The 21,142-nt window shown below is 44.2% G+C and overlaps 1 protein-coding gene across 4 annotated transcripts; it reads left to right on the plus strand.

Moving 5' to 3' along the window:
* The first annotated feature begins 1,118 nt into the window (after nucleotides 1-1,118).
* SAMD13 (sterile alpha motif domain containing 13) lies at nucleotides 1,119-20,275 on the plus strand. 4 transcript variants are annotated; one of them, XR_005106818.1, is made up of 5 exons: nucleotides 3,012-3,165; nucleotides 4,594-4,678; nucleotides 8,465-8,576; nucleotides 13,908-14,329; nucleotides 20,033-20,272. XR_005106818.1 is itself a non-coding variant. In XM_037404668.1 (4 exons), the coding sequence occupies exons 2-4, from the start codon at nucleotides 4,626-4,628 to the stop codon at nucleotides 20,240-20,242; spliced, it is 375 nt and encodes a 124-aa protein (XP_037260565.1). In that variant the 5' UTR covers nucleotides 1,119-1,471; nucleotides 4,594-4,625; the 3' UTR covers nucleotides 20,243-20,275. The 4 variants fall into 4 exon arrangements, 3 of the variants coding, with proteins under 3 accessions (XP_037260565.1, XP_037260564.1, XP_037260566.1); XM_037404668.1 differs by lacking the exons at nucleotides 3,012-3,165; nucleotides 13,908-14,329 and adding an exon at nucleotides 1,119-1,471 and having other exon boundaries at nucleotides 20,033-20,275; XM_037404667.1 differs by lacking the exon at nucleotides 13,908-14,329 and having other exon boundaries at nucleotides 3,006-3,165; nucleotides 20,033-20,275.
* The last annotated feature ends 867 nt before the right edge of the window (nucleotides 20,276-21,142 follow it).

Consider the following 21,142-nt stretch of genomic DNA (forward strand, 5'->3'; position numbering starts at 1 on the left):
GGAGAAGCGTAGCCCCTCGCGGCGGCTATCCCGCGCCGTGGCTCAGTAAGCAGCGGCAGCCAGCCGCTCCCAGAGCGCCGCCGGGCCCGAGAGCCGCGCTGCCGGGCGGCCCCCGCCGGCCTTCAGTTCCCGGCAGGCCCCGCGGCCGCCAGGCGGGCGGCTATTGGCGGGGCGGCGCGCGGGCGGGAGCGGCCCCGCGGCTCTTCCCGCCGCCCGGGGCGGCCCAGGGGCTGCGGCCCGCCCTGCGCGGGGGCTGCCCTCGCTGAGCGCCAGCCCTTGTGCCGGGGGTAGCCCTGGCACGTTCAGTCGTTGTTGACAAATAAACACATGCTTTATACGCGGATATAGTCCACTGTGCTTTGTGCAAGACTAGTTTGCGCAGAGGAGCTTTCCTGGCACCCCTCAATGCGAAGCCGCCAAAGCTCTCCATCGTTTCCTTACTTAGCTTTCCCCACGAACACATGCAACCCTATTTTTACCCAGGACACTGGAGTGAGAAAGGTTTAAAGGGCTTCATTGTGCTCTGGGGGAGCCGAAATTCAGTCGCCACTGCACAGCTAAGGGTGCCGTGCTCTCCTCTGCCACATGCGCAGCACATTTTGTCTTTGTGTGCTGCTGTCACAAAACAAAGGCTTTCAGTAGAAAACCAGCATTTCCCAATATCCAGAAAACAGTTGGTGTCCAATGCCTACACTGACTTCTGCATGTGTCTCCCTTGTGTAACAGCAGAAGTTGAGAACAGGTCTGACCCCTCAACCTGGATCTGCCAGCCCTGTTCTCACTTTGTGCCCTACGTGGCCTGGAAACTTTTTTTTGCCAGAAGCAAGATGCAAATAGTCAAACAAAAGCCTAATTCACTTTCCAGCTTTGTCTCCCACCGGATGTAATCTTGTTTTAATTAAATTACCTTACCCAAATGAATGAAAATACAAACCACAGATCGTATTCCATACTGAGTTTTTCCACAGCCCATTTTCTTAAAATTCCTCTCTCTTCTGTTCAGGGTCCTTCTGAGAGAATGCACGCACTGCATGAGCCTCACTTCGAATACTCTGAGGATTAATTGAAGACATGATGGAAGGAAGGGAAGAGTGTGAGTAAAATAGCTGTTTTATATTTGTATCCTCAAATGTCAGTTCATTACCAAAGTTAGAAACCAGCTGATACAGAAAACTCATTACAGTCTCATTTAGAATGCTTATTTCTTGAGAGAAAAAAAAAGAATTGCCTTGCATGGCTTTCTCATTCAATGCAAGTATGCCACATTTTATAGTATGCTTTGGGATGTGAAGTAAGGGTTTTCTTTAGGGTGCAGTATGTTTAATACTCTATTTAACTTGCTTATCTGTATTTATTTAAATTTCAAAGCAGTAAGAACTCCCACTGCTCTCTGTTCTCGACGCTCCTATCAACACTTGAGTCCCATTGTTTGCATTGTTTCTGTGAGCTTCGGCCATTTATTTGGCAGCAGGTAAGTCAGGCAAAATGAAATGGTTGGGGAAGTCATGTCTACAGTCCTTTGCAGAGAGGTACGCTTTTCCTGTGATTTTCGTGCTTGTAACTGTGTCCAGTTAGCAGTTAGGTGACTCTGATCTCTGTTCACACACGCAGCCAGGATGTAGTAAGCTTTTTCTGGGAGTGAGACAGATGCATGTTGCCTGGGACAGTCCTGCGCCCGCTCTGCTGGCCAGCAGGCGCCGTCTGTCAGTGCCAGCTGGGACACTCGTGTCATGGAGCTGGGACTTGCTCTGTAGAAGCCAGGCTGAAGTCACCAGTTGGTTCTGTACAAATCTCCAGGTAGCTTGTAATGTCCCCCTTCACTCTCAGTGAACAGCAGGGGTGTAATTTGAGCGGTGTGACTCAGCAGGGAAGTCTGCAAGTAAAACATTCCACAAATTTGTACTAACCCAGACTACTAAGGATGCTCAAAAGGTCACAGCACCTGAGCTGTGGTTGGAGGGGTCAGCCCTGGTGCTGCAGGGTAAGCCTGCGAAGCCCGTGTGTGGGAAAGGCAGGGTATGTTGGTCAGTTGGTATCACTTGCTTACTTTCCCTAGCCCGTGACAGCACATCATCCACATGACACTTCTGTGCTGTTAGAAAGCATCCTGAATCAAGAGAAATTTGGAAGAAGAAATTTAAAAAATTGTGTAATAAAGAAAAAAAATCATAATTGCTGGAGAAAGTTAACAACAGTTATATTAATCTCTGCGGGTGAGGTTTTATTGCCTGTGGGCCAGTCTGTCATTTTGTAGGCACTCGGAGTTGTACTTTTTGCTGTACAGCAAATCCTGTAGGTGTCCGTGGGTCTCCTCCTGAAGTAAGGTGCGGTGCTTACAGGAGTAAGAGATGTGGCGGTCTCAGTCTTCTCCCTGGCCCCGCTGCCAGGGGTGGCACAGTGGGGTGGCACAGTGGGGTGGCACGGCCATGCTGTCCTTGGTCACCCTGAGCCTGCCGATGCTCTGGTTCCAGAGGAAGCCAAGTGTCTGCTGTTCCCCGGCAAGCTGACAAGCTCATACTAGAAAGGAATTTTATGCCACTTTATCCGTTTTCCGAGATCTGGCTGATCCCGTTTCCCGCTTTGTGTAACGTCTCCTCGCCTCAGGTACTGCACCCTTCACAGCTACCTGCGGATTCTCCCCCTTTCCCCCGGCTCCTGCCGCCACTTCGTACACCCCCTTGGCAGGAGGAGAGGAACCGCGCACAGGGAGGTCCCGAGAGAAACTCGGGTCACGAAGGTGGCGCCGGGTGCCGCTGCCGGGCCGCGTGCCGCGGGCGCCCCCGCACGCCCCCGGCCCCGGCGCTGCTGCCGGAGGGCAGCCGCTCCCCGCCCCCCCCGCCAGCCCGGCGGAGCTCCCGGGGTCCCCTCCCGAGCCTCCGCGGTGCGGTGCGAGGGGGCTGCTGCGGGGCGGCCGGCGGGGGGACCCCCGCGGCGGGGGGGGGCGGCGCAGCGCTGCGCCTTTAAAACGGCCGCCATGACGCGGGCGGCGGTTGGCGCGGGCCGAGTGTGGCGGCCGCGTCACGCGGGCCGGGAGCCAGGCGGGGCTGCTGCCCGGTGTCAAACTGAGCCGCCTCAGAGCGCCCCGCTGCCGGCGGGGGGGCGGGAGCCGGGGGCTCCGCTGCTCCGGAGCAGCCTGTAGCAATGCTTTGGTTTAGTTGCTCGTAGGTAGGTTTTTCTGTCTTACTTCCCCCCCCCCCCCCCCCCCCCCCCCCCCCCCCTCCCCCAGCCCAAAAATGACAATGTGGTGCAGTGCTGCCTGGCGAACGGTTTCGGAGATGCTTGTAAAATGGTGAACGCGTGTCACACAGCCCCGGCGGCGCCGTCTCCTCGCCCCGCCGCGGGGGAAGGGGAGCCCCGGGACCCCCCCGGCGCCGGGGGGCTGCGGGGGCCGGGGCTCCGCCGAAGGTGCCCTGCCCCGAGCCCCGGGCGGCTGCCGGGTCCTGCGGCCGCGGCGGGACCGGCTGGTGCGGGTGGCGTTTTGCAGTCACCTCAGGTGAACCAAGAAGTGATTTGAAGGAATGTGTGCGAGTTATTTGGTCAGTGGTGCAGGAAGCAGCATCTTTTCGATTAGTTTGTTACTGTTTTCGTGGTGCTTTACGTGCTGCTAGCTGTGTAATAAAGGGTCTTTTTTTTTATTTCCCCCCCTAACAGCAGTATTAATTGCTATCCTATGTTTTTTGCAAAGTTTTAGCTGAAGAGTGTGATTTCCCTATTCTGTACTTCCCAGAGCTCTGTTACATTTCACTGGCATCCATTAATTCTACAGCAAGAACATCCTGAGTCCTTGGTCAGTTCTTTGGTGCTCTCGGAAATAGAAATGGCTTACTTGAGAGCAGAAAGAAAAGGCACGGGTCATTTCTGCGTGTTCCATGGAGCAGTGGAAAAAGCTGTCTGGTGGAAGTACTCCAGCACGCTGCGAGGAGGGAAACAAACTGGATTGTCTCCTGTGTCTTTTGTATGCTCCTTTCCTTTTCAGGGTTCAGTATGCCATACCTATAGAAGCAGCTGTGCTAGTACAGGAAGGATGGTCTTATGGATAAGATACTGATTTAGGCCTCAGGAGTTTGGCACTCAATTAGTAACTCTGCTTACCAGCTTTGTGTGAGATAGGTGTAAGTCATTTTGTGCTCATCTGTATCCCAGATTCCCCATTTGTAAAACAAGGCTACGGATTTCAAAACCTCACTAGGGATAAGATGATATGTGTGTTTGAGTCCTCTGTGTAGCAGGATGGCTAAAGGCATAATAAACTCTCTCGATACCTAGTTATATACTGCACGTCAGTCTCTATGTGTATGAATATATAGTTCGATCAAAATTCTCTTAGTTTCAAAAAGGATCAAAAGTAATATTACCTTCCTTGATTTTCAGGCATGAAATATTTCTTGCATTTGCAGCATAGGTCGAGTTTTCCTAGTTCATTAGCTATTACCCGTTTTGCCAGGCTTCTGAGGAAAGCGGTCTTTGACAGCACCTTACACTCTGGTGGAAACATGGTTGTATCCCTGTAGAATGCTTGTTTCTGTTATATTATGTTGCTCTTTTCATACTACCAATAATTAAACACAGCTTTTTTTCCCCCTTATTGATCAGTTGCTGAAGTAAAAGAAACCTCTATCCTCCCCATGCTAACTGTTGACATGGAAAACAAGGAAAATGGCTCTCTGGATGTCAAAAAGTAAGTGAATCCATAGTGTTTGGCTTATGTAAACAGCACGTGGATTTTGATTGTAGTTTTCCTTTGACTTAATATGGTTGGCAATAAGGGTTATTCCTTTGCTCGTTTCAAACCTTTCCTGTACTCAATTACTTTTTATTGTATTTCAACTTCGAAAATTCTCAGGCACTGAATTGATCAAAAGTGATGTGTGGGAGGACTATATAGCAATGGAGAGATGTAGGAGCCTAGTAACTTAAGTTAGGGTTGTACCTTTCTCTATTGACTTCTCCTCTCAACCCAGAGACTAAAGCAGATGGTAGCACCGTAATCAATACCCTGCCTCTGCTCACAGGTCTGCTAGTGGCTTTTGCAGAACAGCGCCTAATAGAGAGAAGTGTCCTGTATGGAAGACTCCCGTCTGTCTCATTCAGAGACATACACCCTTCTCTACTGACTGCCTAGCCATCTAGAGCTAAGTAGTAGCAGCAGCATATGTTTTTGGTGTCAGTTCTCTTCTGAAACAGATATTTTAAGCTGTTTGCTGGAGAAGCCCTAAACTGCTGATGGGTTCAGACCTAGGGTGGGAATATGACGGAGGCAGGGTGTGCACTGCTCTACAATTTTCTTTAGTGTGGTAGACTGTAGGCTAAGGGATAGGAACTGTTTTGGAGGCATTTCTGTATCCTCAAAGGTCAGCAATTCTTAGATTAGGACTAGCAATTCTGAGTGAAGTTATGATCTGAGAAATGAAGTTCTGTGGGGAAAAATTCAGCCTTACTGCTTTAGAGTTGTAGAAGCCATGCTAAGATAGATATATAAATATATAGATATATTAAAAAAAAAAAAACAAAAACCAACACAAAGAAAGATACTAGAGAGATTTCTTAGTCTTTCCTCTCAAACTGCAGCATTTCTGCAAAGCTGCACCTCATTCTTCTCCTTCAGATCCCTTTTCCATAAGTCTTCCAAGAAAACTTGAGAATGCTTAGGCTCCCAGGCACGAGAGTAATATAAATAATAATAATGGTCACTTCAGGTTGCTGATAAAACACCTGATTATGACAGCATCAAAAGATCTGATGACAGCCATTAAAATCAGCATGCTCCCTCTTCACTTGAGGCACTGGTTGTACCACACCAACATAAAACGCATTTTCCTGTTCAGTGACTATGAATAGATTATATCGTGTATGTCCCTCAGAAGCCACCTTCATTTGGCAGTCTTGCTTCTACAGTGAGCGCTGTGTGGTGGGAGGAGAAGGGAGGCAGTCAAAGCAAGGACAGTTCACATTTAATCGTTTCCCCCTGAGGCTTACGTGATAAAGGCTCAACTATGGATTGAGAAGGTGTTTTTTTGGAATTGATGGGGATTGTAATTAAACTGATCAGGAGCTCTGGTTTCTAAACGAATGTATACAGTATTGTATGTGTGCATATCTACAAAGGAAACATTTGGCACTTTCCTGAAGTGGTTATAAATAGCTTGGATAAAATCCGTTTGTTCACAGCTATATCCTTTGAGGCCTTGCTGCTTCTGCCACATGATGGCAATAAAGGCACAGGGACAGTGGTGAAAAGCAGACAAACCTAATCTTTATTCATTATCAGTGCATCTAGTATCTCTTTACAAACCATAAAATGCCAGTCCTCTTAATATTTTACAGCATCCAGGATGTCTGGCATAAACTGGTGTACAGCTTAGCCGTGGCTGTTATGTATTTCTTTTTCTTGCCTAAAGAATAGACCCATGTACAACAGCAGGGCAAGAAGGAGGCTGCTGAAGTCTGTAAGCCAAACGAGCATCTGTGTGGGTAGATGGGTTAAAACCCAGCCAGCTTCCAACAGTCTGCCACATGCCTTTGAGTCTTCTGCAGCTGTATCTGTGGAAATTGGCTCCACCTGAGGTCCAGCATGATGCTATTCCTTGAGGCCAGAACTTGCGATTATTTCCTGTGATTAGTTAATGACTAAGGTAGAGCCCCTGAAATCATTGCAGTTGAGCCTGGGATGGGGCTGGATGAGGCTGTAGTTCCCTAGCAGTAAAAGAAGAGCTATGTGAATTTAAATATAATTCTTCAAATGCTGCTTTTACAAATATGCGTAGGCTTTACTACTTAAGCCTCAGAATGCGCACAACACCAAAAATCTTAATTGAAAAGCATTCTTTGATCAAAAAAAAAAAAAGTGCTGCTCTGATAAGGCCAGATAGCCTCATTTTCAATTTTGCTGAGTGTTGCCTTTCTATGTAATCACAATCAGTGAAGCGGTTCATGAAGTCGTTACTTGATGAGCAAAAGTAAGAAACTCAGGCCCTTTGCTCGTTGCTCTGAGGTATGTGTATATTCCATGTGATAAGTGAAAGAAACTGCTTTTACAAGGTCAAGTGCAGCATACAGTGTGATATCAAGGTTACGGTGTGAGTGCCTAGGACCAGAGTTTTGTTGCCGTATTGACATATGCATTCCCAGAGTTAGGGGAGAAGCAAAAATCATTGTGTTCAGGAGTCCTCCTTTCCCAGGGCTCAGCTCGCTGTAGAAACTGGGATGTTGTAGAAACAGTGGTGGGAGGTACTCTGTGTGATTCTGTTTGCTCCTGTTCATGGCTGGTTGGAAAAATGGTTGGCTCCCAATTCACTCAGTTATTTTGCTGAAAGACATGCCAGTCTAGGCAAGACAAGAGGTGGTGACAGTTGGAAAAGAAAAATTTGAAGGACAGAACAAAAATGCTGTCAGGAGAGCACAATCTGTGCTTCTTTTCCAGCTGGTGCTGTTGAAAATCAAAGTCCTGCCTCTAAGCTTTCAGGTCCTGAAATGGACAGGATTCTGACACCTGCCCCGATCTGTACATTTTTGCTATTTCTTCATTAGCATTATGGTTATGCATGCAGAACAGTGGAAAACATCTGGCATGAACTTTGGGACTTCTAGTTGGAGAAACATGTTAAAGAAGTTCTTTCTGTTGATATCTTGCCTTTCATCCTCCTACATTGCTATAGGAAAGGCAATCAAGCTCACTGTGTGTCTTTTTTACCAAGAATTTGAAGATATGCAAAAGTTATCTGAGATAGGGTGATGGCAGGTTGAGGATAAGAAATACAGAAGGATAGTAATATGAGTGATTGGTTGTTTTTGCTACTGTGGAAAGGTCAGTCACAGAAGGAATTAATTCTGATTGTGTTTAACAGATGTTTTCTTGGATTCATAGCTATTTTAGAATAGCTTTGTCCATAGATTTCTCCAAAGATGAGTCCAAAAACACTTTTGGGAAATTTTCTATATTGGACAATTAGTGCAATCATTGGTGCCTCTTTTTTTGTTTGTTTGTTTTGTTTTGTTTACAAGGTAAAGATGGTTTCCAGTAGTTTCTGCACATGTTACAATGAAGCACAATCTCATCTGGGAAAAGAATAATCCGCATGCTGCAAAGTACTTGGTAGCTGAAAACAAGATGCAGTCTTGAAAGGCAGGGATCTGGTACCTCAGTCATGGTAGTCTTTGCTCTCCGACTGCAAAGGCAGCACACCTGTAGGAAAAGTTCCTGACTGATTACCTCTGGCTGATGTGAAGATTCATGTACTTTTCTTATTTGGTAAAGGGAGAGGTACCTCAGTTGTCCCCAGCATCAGGTCTTTGAAATGGAAGGGAACAGGAGTGACTGTTCTGTATCAGGATCGGGGGAGTTGTGTCAAAGGTTACTTTTCCTGGAGGTACAAAGAAGGAGGGGATGTACACAGGGTGTGCACAAAGAATCAGCAGACGTTCTGCACACGTTTAGTGATTACTTGTCTGGATTTGCACTTTGCAGTTCAGTAGAGAATGGGAGACCGCCGGATCCTGCTGACTGGGCTGTTACCGATGTTGTGAATTATTTCAGAACAGCTGGATTTGAGGAGCAAGCCAATGCTTTTCAAGAACAGGTAAATCTGTTAGGAAACACCTTTTGGCTGCCACCAGTTTCTCACATTGCACATTTTTGCCATGGACCTGGTTATATACAGTTAAATGGAAGTGAAAATCCTACATTAATAGGGTGATTTGAGTCTGTTATTGGGTGAAAATCCATGGGACTATGGTCTTTGAGTAATAATACTGTTCTACAAGGTGTCGTTAATGGGTTGGAGTGTGTTTACAGCAGCCGTCTGAAAGGTGAGGAATCTAAACAAATTTTCTGTCTCAAGCTCAGTCCCTATACAACCCACTTGGTTTTGCTGTCTTGTTACTTAAAATGTGAATGGTAATTTCTTTCTTCCTTACTGTGTTGTGCAAATACACTTAAGGGTACTTATAAAGTCTGGGGCTCCTAAGAAGCAAGTTGCTTTTGCAGGCCTAAGGTGAAAAAGGGGCTGATGTGTTGCATTGAAATTGGCCACGCGCCATGCAGGTGAACAGGGAAAGGACAAGCTGGCAATAAAGGGGAAGAATCTTTTTAGGTGTAGGAGCAGCATGTTTGTAGGACTTGGTCTGAGAAAGCGGCTGGGTCTTCGTTTCTGGGCCTTGTAACTGCTGATGCTAATGGATGGCTTCTTTTGGTAGATTTGATCAGCAAAGAGCTTAATAGTCATATGGCCCCTTGTAACTCGCCTGTCAGCACACTGGTAAGGAGCGTTAGTGGGGCAGGATAGAGGAGCTGGCTTGCTTGGCTTACAGCCCACCTGTTCCGTAAAGAAGGAACTTAGATCTCCAGATTGTCAGTTCAGCACCTTCTCTGGTAAGTCTACAGGTTTGTGTGTGACTACCAGGAAATTAGTTAACAACAGTTATATTTAGTTATCAAAATAGATGGCTTGACCTTCCAAGGCACTGAAGCTACTGCAAGTTATTGGCAGCTTTGCAGGGAAATTGTGCATCTAATGTGAAATAACATTACTGTTGGTCAGGTTAATCCTGCTGACCTTCAGCACTTGGACAGTGAAATCCCATCTGATCCTAACTGATGAGTGTAACAGAGTATCTAAATTTAGCTCTTTTTTCTTGGGGGTAAAAAGGCTGGTGTTGGGTAATTCTCTGTCCAGGTGCAAAGAGAGGCTCTTCCTGCAGCTGCTACTAGTTTTTCAGAATTTCAAGATGGGTAAACAAGACCAAAAATATTAAGTGTATCCATTCCTTAATACCAGCATCCTTGTCTCCTCAACAGCCCTGGAAATGTGGGTTAAAAACCACACAGGCAAAGTAATTGCGGCCTCTGGGAGTTTTTCCCTTATACTGACAGATACCTCTGACTTTCATCAAATATCTTAACCTCTCTGCACCTCAGCTGGCTTGTCAATAATACTGCAGTAATTACTACTGATCTTGCGGCAGCAAGGTGAGGCTAACTCATGAGTTTTGGCAAAGCAATTTGCAACAGCCTGATGGAATGCAGTGTAGAAGTAGAGTGTAAAGGTTTTATTATTACTCTGCAGTGAGGGCAGGTGACTTCAGGAGGATAGCTGAAGCAAGCTGCTTTTTAGCAATGTGTTGCCAGGGCTCTGCTAGAATAGCCATGGGCAGAAATGTGGCTGTGATTCCGTTGCCAACTTCACTTTATGCCAAAGCCTTGGAGAGAGAGGCTGACAGCTGCTACCAGGATGTGCAGCCAGGAGATGTGGGATGGACACTCACAGCAGAAGTCATTGCCACTTCCTTCGCCCTCTGTTCCCTTAGCAGCCTGAAGAGCAGCAAGTGCCTGATTCTACGTGCCAGCTCTGCCAGCCCATTCCCCTGTACGCACCAGGAACAGCCTTGTCCCTAACCTCCTGCAGTGGTGGTGTTCTGTTTCCTCTACACTGTTTCCTAGCCTTTAACTTCAGCTCTGTGTACTTATGGTCTTTGTTATCAGGATCTCACAGGCCTTCCAGGTATGGCAGTGCAGTCAGGTTCTCTTTGAACCCTTAGCCATCCTTTGTCTATAGAGTCACCAGGCATGCAGCTGAAGCTCTGGCTACCTCCATTTTTCTATGCCATTTGTACTGCAGCTTGCCTGGGCCTCAGAAACCTAAATTAATTTGATCTGCTATTGCCCTGAATATGTACTGGATGGGAAATGAGGCTGTAAATGGTAAAATATTCTGTTTCACCTACAACACTAGGAAATTGTTTTCCACTGAATTGCTTCAGTAGGGGTAGCATAATGGTTTCCTTACGAAACTTCGGTAGCCCAGAATATAATCATGAAATCTGTTATTACATTCAGCTTTTACACAACAGAAACTGAGTCCACACTTCCTTTTGATGAATCTGAATGCCTGTGGACTCACCCAAAGCAAGTGACTCAAAGAATTTTTAAGACCTGAATTTTTCTTACAGCATTTTAAGGACTGCAGAAGGTTTTGTTAAAACCGTACTGTAAGTGGCTGTAAGTGGTAGTAAAGAAGTAATGATTGTATGATCATTATACATTATTCCTTCTTGGAGTTCCACTGATGTCAGCAAGTCGGAAGAGCTCACTGATGAAAACAGATTCAACTGAAAGATGTTGACTAATAAAAAAAAAAAATAAATTAAAATGTCAGCAAGCAAATCAGACAAGTGCAAAGTTGGAGGCACAGGATAACTAAAGAGAGAGACAGACCAGATGCAGGATGAGGGTGTGAACAACTTCAAAGAACTGCTGCTTGTCAGTACATGGCTGAGCTTTTGCCAGGAGCCCTGGGGAGCACAGTGGGCTGTGGCTCACTCAAAGACTGAAGCTGTATGCCGTGTCTTGAGACATGCTGGTGCTATGGCTGACCTTCATTGTCGCCCCTGTGGCGGCTTAACCGTTGGTATTGCGATAGCCAGATAAGCCCAAGTAAGCCAATGCTAGTCTGCTGGCATCACTGCAGTGCCTTACCAGAAGGGAGCCTGGGGTTTGGTGCTAGCTTGTCTGCTGCTGCTTCCTGGCAAAGCCATGGCATGGAGGAGCATGTGAGCATGCTGGCTGCCATCCTTGTATGTTAGCTGTACTGTAAAACTGTACAGTTCTTAGTGACTTGGAGAAAGAGCAGGAGTGCTGGGTGGACTTGAAGCTTCACTGGTCCTCTGGTTCTTTGCTGAAGACAACATGGTATTGCTGCTGAGGTCATCCTGGCACAGTGGGGTAATTCCCCCATTAGCTCTGGTTGTGCAGAGGTGTGCCTCTGCAGATGACATTAAAAAGGCATACCAAAAGTTGGCATTGAAGTTGCATCCTGAAAAAAAGATCCAGAAAATAGAGAAGTAGCAGAGAAGAAATTCAGAGAAGTCACCAAAGCATACAAAAGCTTACCTGGTGCCAAAAACTAGAATGATTATGAAGCGGCTTTAAGTGGAAGAGGTAAAGCTCACAATACACACAAAGATATAAAACACTTGAATTCGGAATACATAGTCACTAATTTCTACCCAGATATATTTAAAGAATTGGGTTTGTATTCAGTGAAAGCCTTAGTAGTTACCCTGTGGAAGAAGGGAAAGGAATAGGTGCATTTTTCCTATTCTTGGAGTTTCTCCTGTTCCAGGTACTGGATTTACTTCACTTGGATCCTGCCAAGCTGGAGGCTGTTCTTCCTCCATAGCATCGTTGAACAGCAGCAGAAAAGCCAACTTCAGATGGGTCATAGCAATGAGCAAAATACTCTCTGGTGTCAGAATTCCCACAGAAAGAATTGTGACAAATGGAAAAGAGAGGATTGAAACTGGTTTTAACCATTAACATTCTCAACAGTAATTGGAAAGAGGCACCTGCTATAATTGGGTAAAAGTTATTGGAAACTTTTTTTCTTTTAGAAATGCTGTTACATTGCACTCTGAGGCATTAGCAGTCATATCTCTTGGGGAGACTTTAAAGAAATTCCACTTTCAGCTGATCTTTGACTATGTTGTGGTTTGTCCGTATATTTTGTATTTATAAACTGTCAAATCGTAAGAGACATCGGTCTGGACAAATTCATGCTAAATTTTAATACGTCTTCCTCTTTTTGTGTTGAGTTTTAATGGAGGATGGGATCTCTGACATTTCCAAGACAATGTTCAATATTCCCAAGGACGATGCTGCAGTGGGACAAACTGATGTGTGATGTTTAGAATGTTTATAAAAGTACAGAATTCTGGCAATATATTATCATGGAAAACAACATCTGCAAGCATTTGAACAGGTTGTTGGCTATTGATAACATTTAATAGTTAAATTCAACATTTAATAGTGAGGGGGGGTTATTATTAAAAATAAAAGGGAAAGCAACAGCAGAGTGAAGTCCAGCGCAGGACAATGCTATATACAATGCTATATATATGCCTATATACAATGCTATATAAGGCTATATACTGCTTTGGGCTGTGACTACCTTGGGAGGTCTGGCTGTGTTGCAAGACACCAGTCAGTGCACGGCTGTGTAGCTGTAGGTCCTGTTTCCTGCGTAGCGCAGTGTGATTGAACTGTGCAAGAATGTGTAAAGAAAAGGATGGTCCCATGTCTAAAACGCAAATAGGAGTTGAATAGGAGTTGAGATGTGGATTCTTCCTCTTCCATTTAGACTTTGAAAAAAATCATTTACAGGTAGTTTTCAAACATAGAGCAAGGTTTTGAGGTAGGAAAACCCCAAAGCCTACAGGATTTCTAATCTAAACAAGTCAGCCAAGGCTGGAGAGAAAAAAACCCAACAAAACATATCTGTGATTTTAAAGTGGGAATTTTAAGCAGGAACAAGTAGGGGTTGTCGAGACCTAAGCAGGGAAGCTGCTGCTCTTAGCTTCTTCTGTTGTAAGTGGAGGAAAAGAAGTTCCCTTAGAGTGTTGAGATCCCCAGTTAGGCCCTTCTGAAATTTCTAATTGCAGGAGTCTCGCCCCCACCCCCAGGATGTATGGGAAGGTTGGTCTTTTAGAGAAGGCATCTGAAGTTATTAGCAGATACTGACTAGTCCAAACTTGCATATCACTGTCAATGGTAATTCTTCTGAAATGCGCTTCATAAGCCTTCTTAAGAGTATCCTTCCCTTAATGGCTGATCATTAGGCAATCTGCACACGTACCTATTAATTTGAAACAGATTTACAAAGAGGGAATTCTGAAATTGGGTTCATTTGGGTTTTGTGCTTGACTAAATAGTATTTACATATTAGTCAGCACAGGTGAGCAGGTGAGCACTTGGAAAGCAGACAGCAGTGTTTAGCAGCTATAAACATAGTTTCAGGATAATCAAGGCTACTATTTTCTCATTGATCCCCTGTAGCAGTCTTCCATTTGTTGCATGACTGTTCTCATCTGTTAGATTTGTACATTTGTCTTTATCAACTCTTTAATTCTTCTTATAGGAAATTGATGGCAAATCATTACTGTTGATGACAAGAAATGATGTACTGACTGGACTTTCATTAAAACTGGGGCCTGCGCTGAAAATCTATGAATATCACGTAAAACCTCTACAGACACAACATCTAAAGAACAACTCTTTATAGCGAATTGCCTAATTGGGGTCGTGTTGTGCCTCAAACAATAAATAAGCAATTTGGTTTCATGTGATGGAACTTTGTAAAGAGAGAATATATCTATTAAGAATTTAAACCAAATTATGATATATATCCTATTGGATAGAGTTGGCAATATACTATATACTGAGTCTGAACTGAGAGAGGTGGTGTGTATTTTTTACATAGTACATAATGATTTTCTCTTTTAGGAAGTGTCAGTGAGCATGTTGAGATAGCTACGTCACTGTATCCAGATCAAAAGGGAGGTATGTCATTCTCATTTTTGAGCCCAACATGTTCTTGATTTCATGAACTAATATACCAAAAACCCCCAAAACAAAACACCCCAACCCAAGTAAAGTTTACATGCATCTTTGGGAGACAGAAACCAATTAAAGTAGGGTTTGGTTTACACTAAAGACATACTAAAATTATTACTACTTATAATTTTAGGATGGGACTGACACTTGCCAACTCACCCTTTTTTGCAGAGGGTCCTATTTTGACCTTATTAAGGTTTACTCGCGGTATGCTGCAATGTTTAAAGCTGTATATACAACTAACATAACCCCTTCGATAGCAGAAGGTGTTGCAGACAGGTGAAACTGGGTTGTGTATTTTTTGCTGTCCTTTAAATTTTCAGCTTGTTTTCACCTGTTTTTAATAGTAGTTCTATGTAAAGTATAGTTGGTTTTTAAAAGTTTGTGTTGCTTTGCAAAACAAAAAAGCTTCATTTTATTCCTTTTTTAATTTATGATAACTTGTTTTCTAACATGCAGAAATTTGTAAAAAGTAAAATTCTGCACATTTTTAATATTGTCTGTCATTGGTGTTGTAATGGTTGATTTTTTTTTATGCTTTACTTAACGATTTGAATACTTGTTTTAAAAACTGAAAGAAGCTGTCTTGTCACCATACATCTCTGTTAAAAGAGAGTCTTGTTCAATCTGTTTGTACCAGTTCCCTATTTGATAGGTTGCTTGCTATATCCCAATAAAATATTGCTTATGTTTGGATTCTGTTTACTTTATAGATCTTTTACTTTCTCTGTTTCTTTGTTGTGGTATATTGGAACTCCTGGTTTTCTCCATTTTCCCATTAAAAAGGTACTAAACCCTACTTAATATTCTATGTTCTTGTGATTACTTTTAAGACCACCTACCAAGATATTTAAAGATTTCATTATTTTTGCTTTTTCTTATCTAGTGTTATATACCACTGAAGGAGAAGCCCTGGTCAGAGTTCATCAGTAACATCTGTGCTTCTGTTAGTCCCTTCTAGAGCTGTCAGTGGTGTGGAGGTGCTGTGCTGGCCCTGGGGGAGCAGGGTAACATACCCCAGAATGCCTGGGCGATAGCGCACGGATGGTGCCAAGCACTCTCTGGGCTCACCATCTTTTCTGGCCCAGAGAACTTCGTTATGACCCCTGAAGTTGGGATGTGGGTTTGCATCAATGAGGTTGGGCAAAGGAACCAGGAAATAAGCAGGACAGTGTGGTGAACGTGGAAATGGTGGCGGGGTGCAGCTGAGGAGGGAGAAGGTAACAGAGGGTGATGCTTTCTGCCAAGTGGAGATAGGATTCAGGGAGAGGAAGAAGAAGCTCCTGTAATCTCCTGCCTAGGTGGTGGCCCTGCCTTGGCTTCTGACTTGCCCAAGTGTGAGGTGGCTGTCGATACTACAGTGCTAGAAGAGTTGCTTATGGTTTCTGGTGTTGAGATTGAGAAGGGGTAAAGCCTTACTAATAGCTATGCTGTAGGGAAAGCTCATGGTATGTGGTATAATAGATAAACTATGCAGCAGCATGCTTTCTTGTATACTTTCTAACCTTTACATTGTGTAACATATTTATTAGGAATTTGAGACACATGATAGGAGGTGGAGATGTATTCACCATTTCTCTTTCTGTCCCTTTGTACTGAGCTCACTTCAGGTATCAGTCTGTTAGCGGGTTTGTAAGTCACAATCTGATTTCTGCTTATAATTTTATTTATAGTGTGGTAGAGTTCAGAGATACTTACTGGGACTAGGGATCTTCTGGACAACTAGACTCAGGTAGAAAGCATCATCCTTGGGAATTTTTCAGGTACAGTCTGTATCAGGCTAATTACAGGCTACAATTGAAAAATTATACATGAAACTCCTAAATATTTTAATATGGGATTAGGTATGTTTATGAAAAGGATTATATGAAGCAGCTGCGTGTAGCTGTCTGGAGATGCCTACCAGCCCTGTATTTGTAGAACTGTTGTTGGAGGAGAATACATAGTGCTATGTTACTGAAAGATGAATTGAATATTCTCTTTTTCTCGATTTGCGTGTTTGGTGGGGGATTGACACATTTTGTAGATCTAAGGGTGACACAGAATTAAAAGTAAAATACATTTATTCCATGAGGAAGTAAAACGCTCTGCCGTGCAGCTGTGAGAGTGCATTTGGTGATTACTGAGCACTGTTCTTTCTTTTAATATGTTTTAATGAGCAAATGAATTGCATTCAGAAACATCCAGATTGTATTCCCCTTTTGATCTGCACCACTAACTGGTTCATACAAGTAGAGGCCTAACAGAAAGCTTGCTGCAAGTGTGGAAAGGAATTCGGAGGATGTGGCTCAGAAATGTAATGATTTTTTTACTGTCCCTGATCTTTACTGTAGTTTCCTGCTGTTCTCTGAGCTTTCTAATGCTACTGTTGTCTTTGTGCAGGTGACTGTTCTGGTTTTGTCTGTTACATTTTCCTTGCTGTTTCTGGGAGAACAAAAAGTCTGTTTTAAAAGACTGGAGGGTTTGAAAGAGGAAGTCAAAGCCAGATTATTTTTAGCTACCATTCCTCTTGCAGAAAACGCAGCTGCTGTTGAGATGAGGAAGTGACTGATGGGCATTACTGGATGCCATGTCAATATAGCAGTTTTGTGAGTCGCAGAGCTATGCAGGAATCCGCTTTATAATATGCCCTTAATGTGCCTGCAGCTAGGAGAGTCCCTCTTTTTTCAAAAGCCCTCCCTGTGCTTTGGGTGGTGGTTAAGCTGCCAGTGTCCCACTGCTCAGCTGATACTGGGTGCGAGAGCGATGATGGTTTCAGTGCTGCAAGTCCCTTTGCTTTCACACTGAACCAGCAATTTTGGGAGTGGCCTCCTCCTCCTAGAGGCAGCTTTAAGATGCAAAGCAGCAGCCAGCTCCCCTGCCCTGCTGCCGATCTGCACAAGAACAGAGGGGCACACTGCAGCCACGGTCTGCCTTTTCCATGTCCTTCCTCTTACCCTTTTCGTAGTACCACTAGTGCACATCTCTCAGAGTCTTATATACAACTTTTAAATTGATTTGAAGGCATTACAGTATGGCCTTCTTGGTGCGATGGTAGTGAAATATATATAGGTGGTGTTCATCGGCTCTGATCTTTGCCGTTTGGTCTCCTCTCAAGCCGTAGATACATACGCAATGCATAGCATGCTTACTTTGCATGCAAATATGATGACAAGTACCACACATAAAGCACATATAAGGCAACTGTCAGCAAAGTGTGGAGGCTGTGGCTGTGCCTGTCCACCAAGGTCACTTCCTCAGCCCAGAGAAAATTGTTTTGTGTGCTTGCTGATCCCCTTTAAAACTGTTTGCTCTAATGTGCTACACTTTTATCAATTTGTAGAAAATTCTTTGCTCTTACAATTATAGGACAAGACTCGGCAGCTGTAGCAAAGGGAGTAGCTACCCACGCATCGCTCCTCGTTAGAAACGGCCCTGGCAGAATGTCACATTAGGCCCTTGTTGCCAGTGATTACTTGCTAAATAGCCTTTTTTCAACATGTTCAAATTCTACCAAGTCCTTTACCTTATTCTCATTTATAAAAATCAGCATTTAATTGGTCTGTTATCTTCAACACTCCTCTTTCCGCTGTCATACTTAAGTTACAATCACAGTTACCTGAAGAGCAGAGGGTCTTACTTTCTGTGAGTCTGGGGGAATCTACAAATTTCTTTTTTTGTTGTTGTTTTTTTTTTAATGGCAATATTGTCTAAAATTTGAAGGCTGAGTCTGAGCAGGACCAGAAAAACATTATCTCACTTTGTCTCCATTCTGGTTCTTTCCTTCCAAGTCAAAACAGCAGTTCCTTCCCTTCCAGGAATGGGTTTTGTCCCAAAAGTCACATGGGAAATTGACTAAATATGCATGTGAGCAGTGTAACCGTCACTGGCTCAGTAAGCAGCAGGATGAGTAGAGCAGTACAGAGAAAGGGTCTGCTGTGCTCTCTCACCTTCACCTTGGGGACAATTTACACAGGCAGCGGATTGCCTTCTGCTTTGGGAGAACGAGAGGACTTTGTGCCTGGGGATGTTAGCCAGGAGAGGCCATCCATGTCCTGTTCCATCGCACCGAAGGCCTCTGTGCACTGTCACCTCTGCATTGCTCAGTTTTGACAGCAGCTTCCCCCAGGGCGGTGCAGAGGGCAGTGGCTGTCATTAGCCCACTGGCAACCTGCAAGGGCAGTCTTCATTGCAATAACGGGCAGACCGATTTAATAAGTAGCTTGCATTCCTGTTGGGAAAGGCTGTGTTCTTTTTCATATGATAATGTAACAAAGTCATTAGTTTGTTGGGGTTTTTTTACTTAGTCTCTATAATTAGGGAATTGTTTGATTGAGTGATGTTCCATTGGATCCCAGATGTGTATTCAACTTACTCCCAGAATAACATTAGCTGCTAGATGCTGTAAATTTGAGGAATGCAGCTGTAACCTCAAACACACGAAGAGCCCAAGGGGAGCACCATTAGGACTATAAGTGGCCCTTGGTCTCCATATGAGGGTTTTATTGCTACCAAAGGCCACTGGTGAGTACTGGAGGCCACTGTTTATATGCTGCACTCGTGAGCATCTTTGTCAAAGGCACAGTCAGCAGTTGTAACTGCTGTATTATCAGCTGATCTGCTGATAAGGCAACAACAAATGTCTCTGCATTGGCAGGCTTGCACTCATCTCAAGATGTTCTCTTCCCTTTTTCAGATGATTGCTATGATCCAGCTGCCCCTCAACCCTCTGCGGCACTAGCTATGTGGAGGATGCCCCTGACTTTGTAGCAGCTAAATCATACCAAAAAAGAGAGGGAAGGCTCATCACTTGCACCTATCTCTGTTTCAAGAGTAACTTGTTTTGTTTTGTACTGGTGGATTGCAGCAGGAGGAAGGAAGTAGAGAGTAGGAAACTTGTAGCTGAGTTAGTTCCTCAGCTGGTGGCCAAACCATAGGGAGAAGTGTGGAAGGCGGGTGTGTGCCTGAATGTAGCAATCCTGTTTCACAAGGATACTCCTATTATACTCCCTTTTCCCATCTCTACAAATATCCCCTGCTAGTTTGCCTGGGCTTCTCTACCTGGAAATATGTGTAATCTAGAATTTGGAAACATTGCAGGATTACGAGGCCATTAAAACTTGAGCTTTTGTCTTTTCCAGTCCGGTGTAGATGTTAACATGGTAATTCATGCCTAATGGCACTCCTGAGAGGCAGCAGAAGACCCCCTCAGTACTCGGGCACTCTGCTTTCTGCTGTTTTGTTTCCCTCTGCGCCAACAGTTTCTCTACCTCCTTATTTTACTAGTTTTGAGTTCCTCCAGTATTGTTTGTTTGGGGTTTTGTTTTGGGGGGGTTTTTTTTCAGCTCTTCAATATCCAGATAGGAGAAATACTGGTCCTCACTTTTTTTCTTTTTGTATCTTCCGTTCTCTCCCTTCTTTGGTTTGTCTGATTCTTTTACTATCACTGTATTGCTCCCGCACCCCCCATATTTTTGGCTTATCTTCTAGTCTTTCTTGCCTCTGTTATGTTATGTTCCTGTTCCAGGCTGGCTCCCCTGTGCACCTCCATCCATCAAGGCCTGGGTTAAAAGTGCCTGTGCCCACAGGCAAGCATTTACTTGCAGCAATACCTGACTTGCTACAGTCAGTTAACGGGACTGAATGATTACCTTTGCTTCTGCCCCCCAGGTCCGTGAAGTACTCCTCCAGCTCTCTCTGGCAGGCAGCAGTAGGGTATGTGCCCCTTTCCTGGTTCTTTCCACCGCTTGTTTTTTTTATGAGCCTGGCAGAGGTGAACTGCTGTCCTGGTGTGTAATTTGGGATGGATCTTCAAGGGAACATGACAAGCTTCAACTCAATGCGGCTGAGAGTTTGCAAGTCAGTAATAAAACTCCGTAACAACTAACCCTAGCTCATGTTGTTTCTTATTTGATTGCCATAGATCAGTCATACTTCAACTGATCTAGTAAGTGTTATTTATACATGTGTTTTTAAATACATATATGTATACGTATGGGACCAGGTGTGTGTGCATGCACTCAGGTATGTGTGTGGGTTTTTTCTTTCTTAGACTGGTATGAATGGTAAAGTTCAATTTCAGAATAAGAAAATTGTTTATATCCTAATTATAGCTGAGATGTGAGTTGACATTTCTGGTCCTCTAAGTGGAGACATTCAGTAGGTTTCCTTTCTAGATACAGCCTGTGCACTTTCCAGTAAGAAGATGGCTGGCTGTTGTATGTACACAAATAGCAGGATTCTAACTTCACAAGTGTTTATATTGCGATTTCTAGCCAGAAAGGGGTTTATTTGAACACTTTGTCAGCTCAGTTCAACTTAGAATCAGGGTTCTGTATTCCTGATAAAGCAAGATTAAAAAAAAAAAGAAAAAGAAAAAAAGACAACTTTAAAGAAGAAAAAAAAAAGTAGCTGTAATAGTTAATGAAAACTGACAGGTTTAAATGTGTGTTGGAAAGCAAGTAGCCTGAATATCTGTAGGATAATACAGCCAGTGAAGACAGATCACTTGTACTGACCCTGACGGTGACATTTCTTCTCTGTTTTAGATATTGGCTAATGAGTTTAGCTGGTACATTTTATCTTTGTGACATTATCTGCATGTGGAGCATGATCATCAGCTGAGGAGGACTGTGGCTGGACTGCTATCAGAATCGAATAGGAACAGGATGTGAAGGAATCAGATGCTAAAATGATAGTAATATGTGTGTACGCTTGAAATAGTGTTTTTGGTAGGAGGCTGCAGGCCCTATAAACTACTGGGATATAGCCCAGGACCAG

This window comes from Falco rusticolus, chromosome 11, assembly GCF_015220075.1.
Source record: "Falco rusticolus isolate bFalRus1 chromosome 11, bFalRus1.pri, whole genome shotgun sequence".
NCBI classification, from domain to species: domain Eukaryota; kingdom Metazoa; phylum Chordata; class Aves; order Falconiformes; family Falconidae; genus Falco; species Falco rusticolus.

What these genes read in the sequence shown, in the direction of transcription:
- SAMD13 (XM_037404668.1), top strand. Translation starts at nt 4,626, where the DNA reads ATGCTAACTGTTGACATGGAAAACAAGGAAAATGGCTCTCTGGATGTC. An exon ending in GGCTCTCTGGATGTCAAAAA is followed by an intron (nt 4,679 to 8,464) that starts GTAAGTGAATCC and finishes TGCACTTTGCAG; the next exon opens with TTCAGTAGAGAATGGGAGAC. An exon ending in CCAATGCTTTTCAAGAACAG is followed by an intron (nt 8,577 to 20,032) that starts GTAAATCTGTTA and finishes TCTGCCCCCCAG; the next exon opens with GTCCGTGAAGTACTCCTCCA.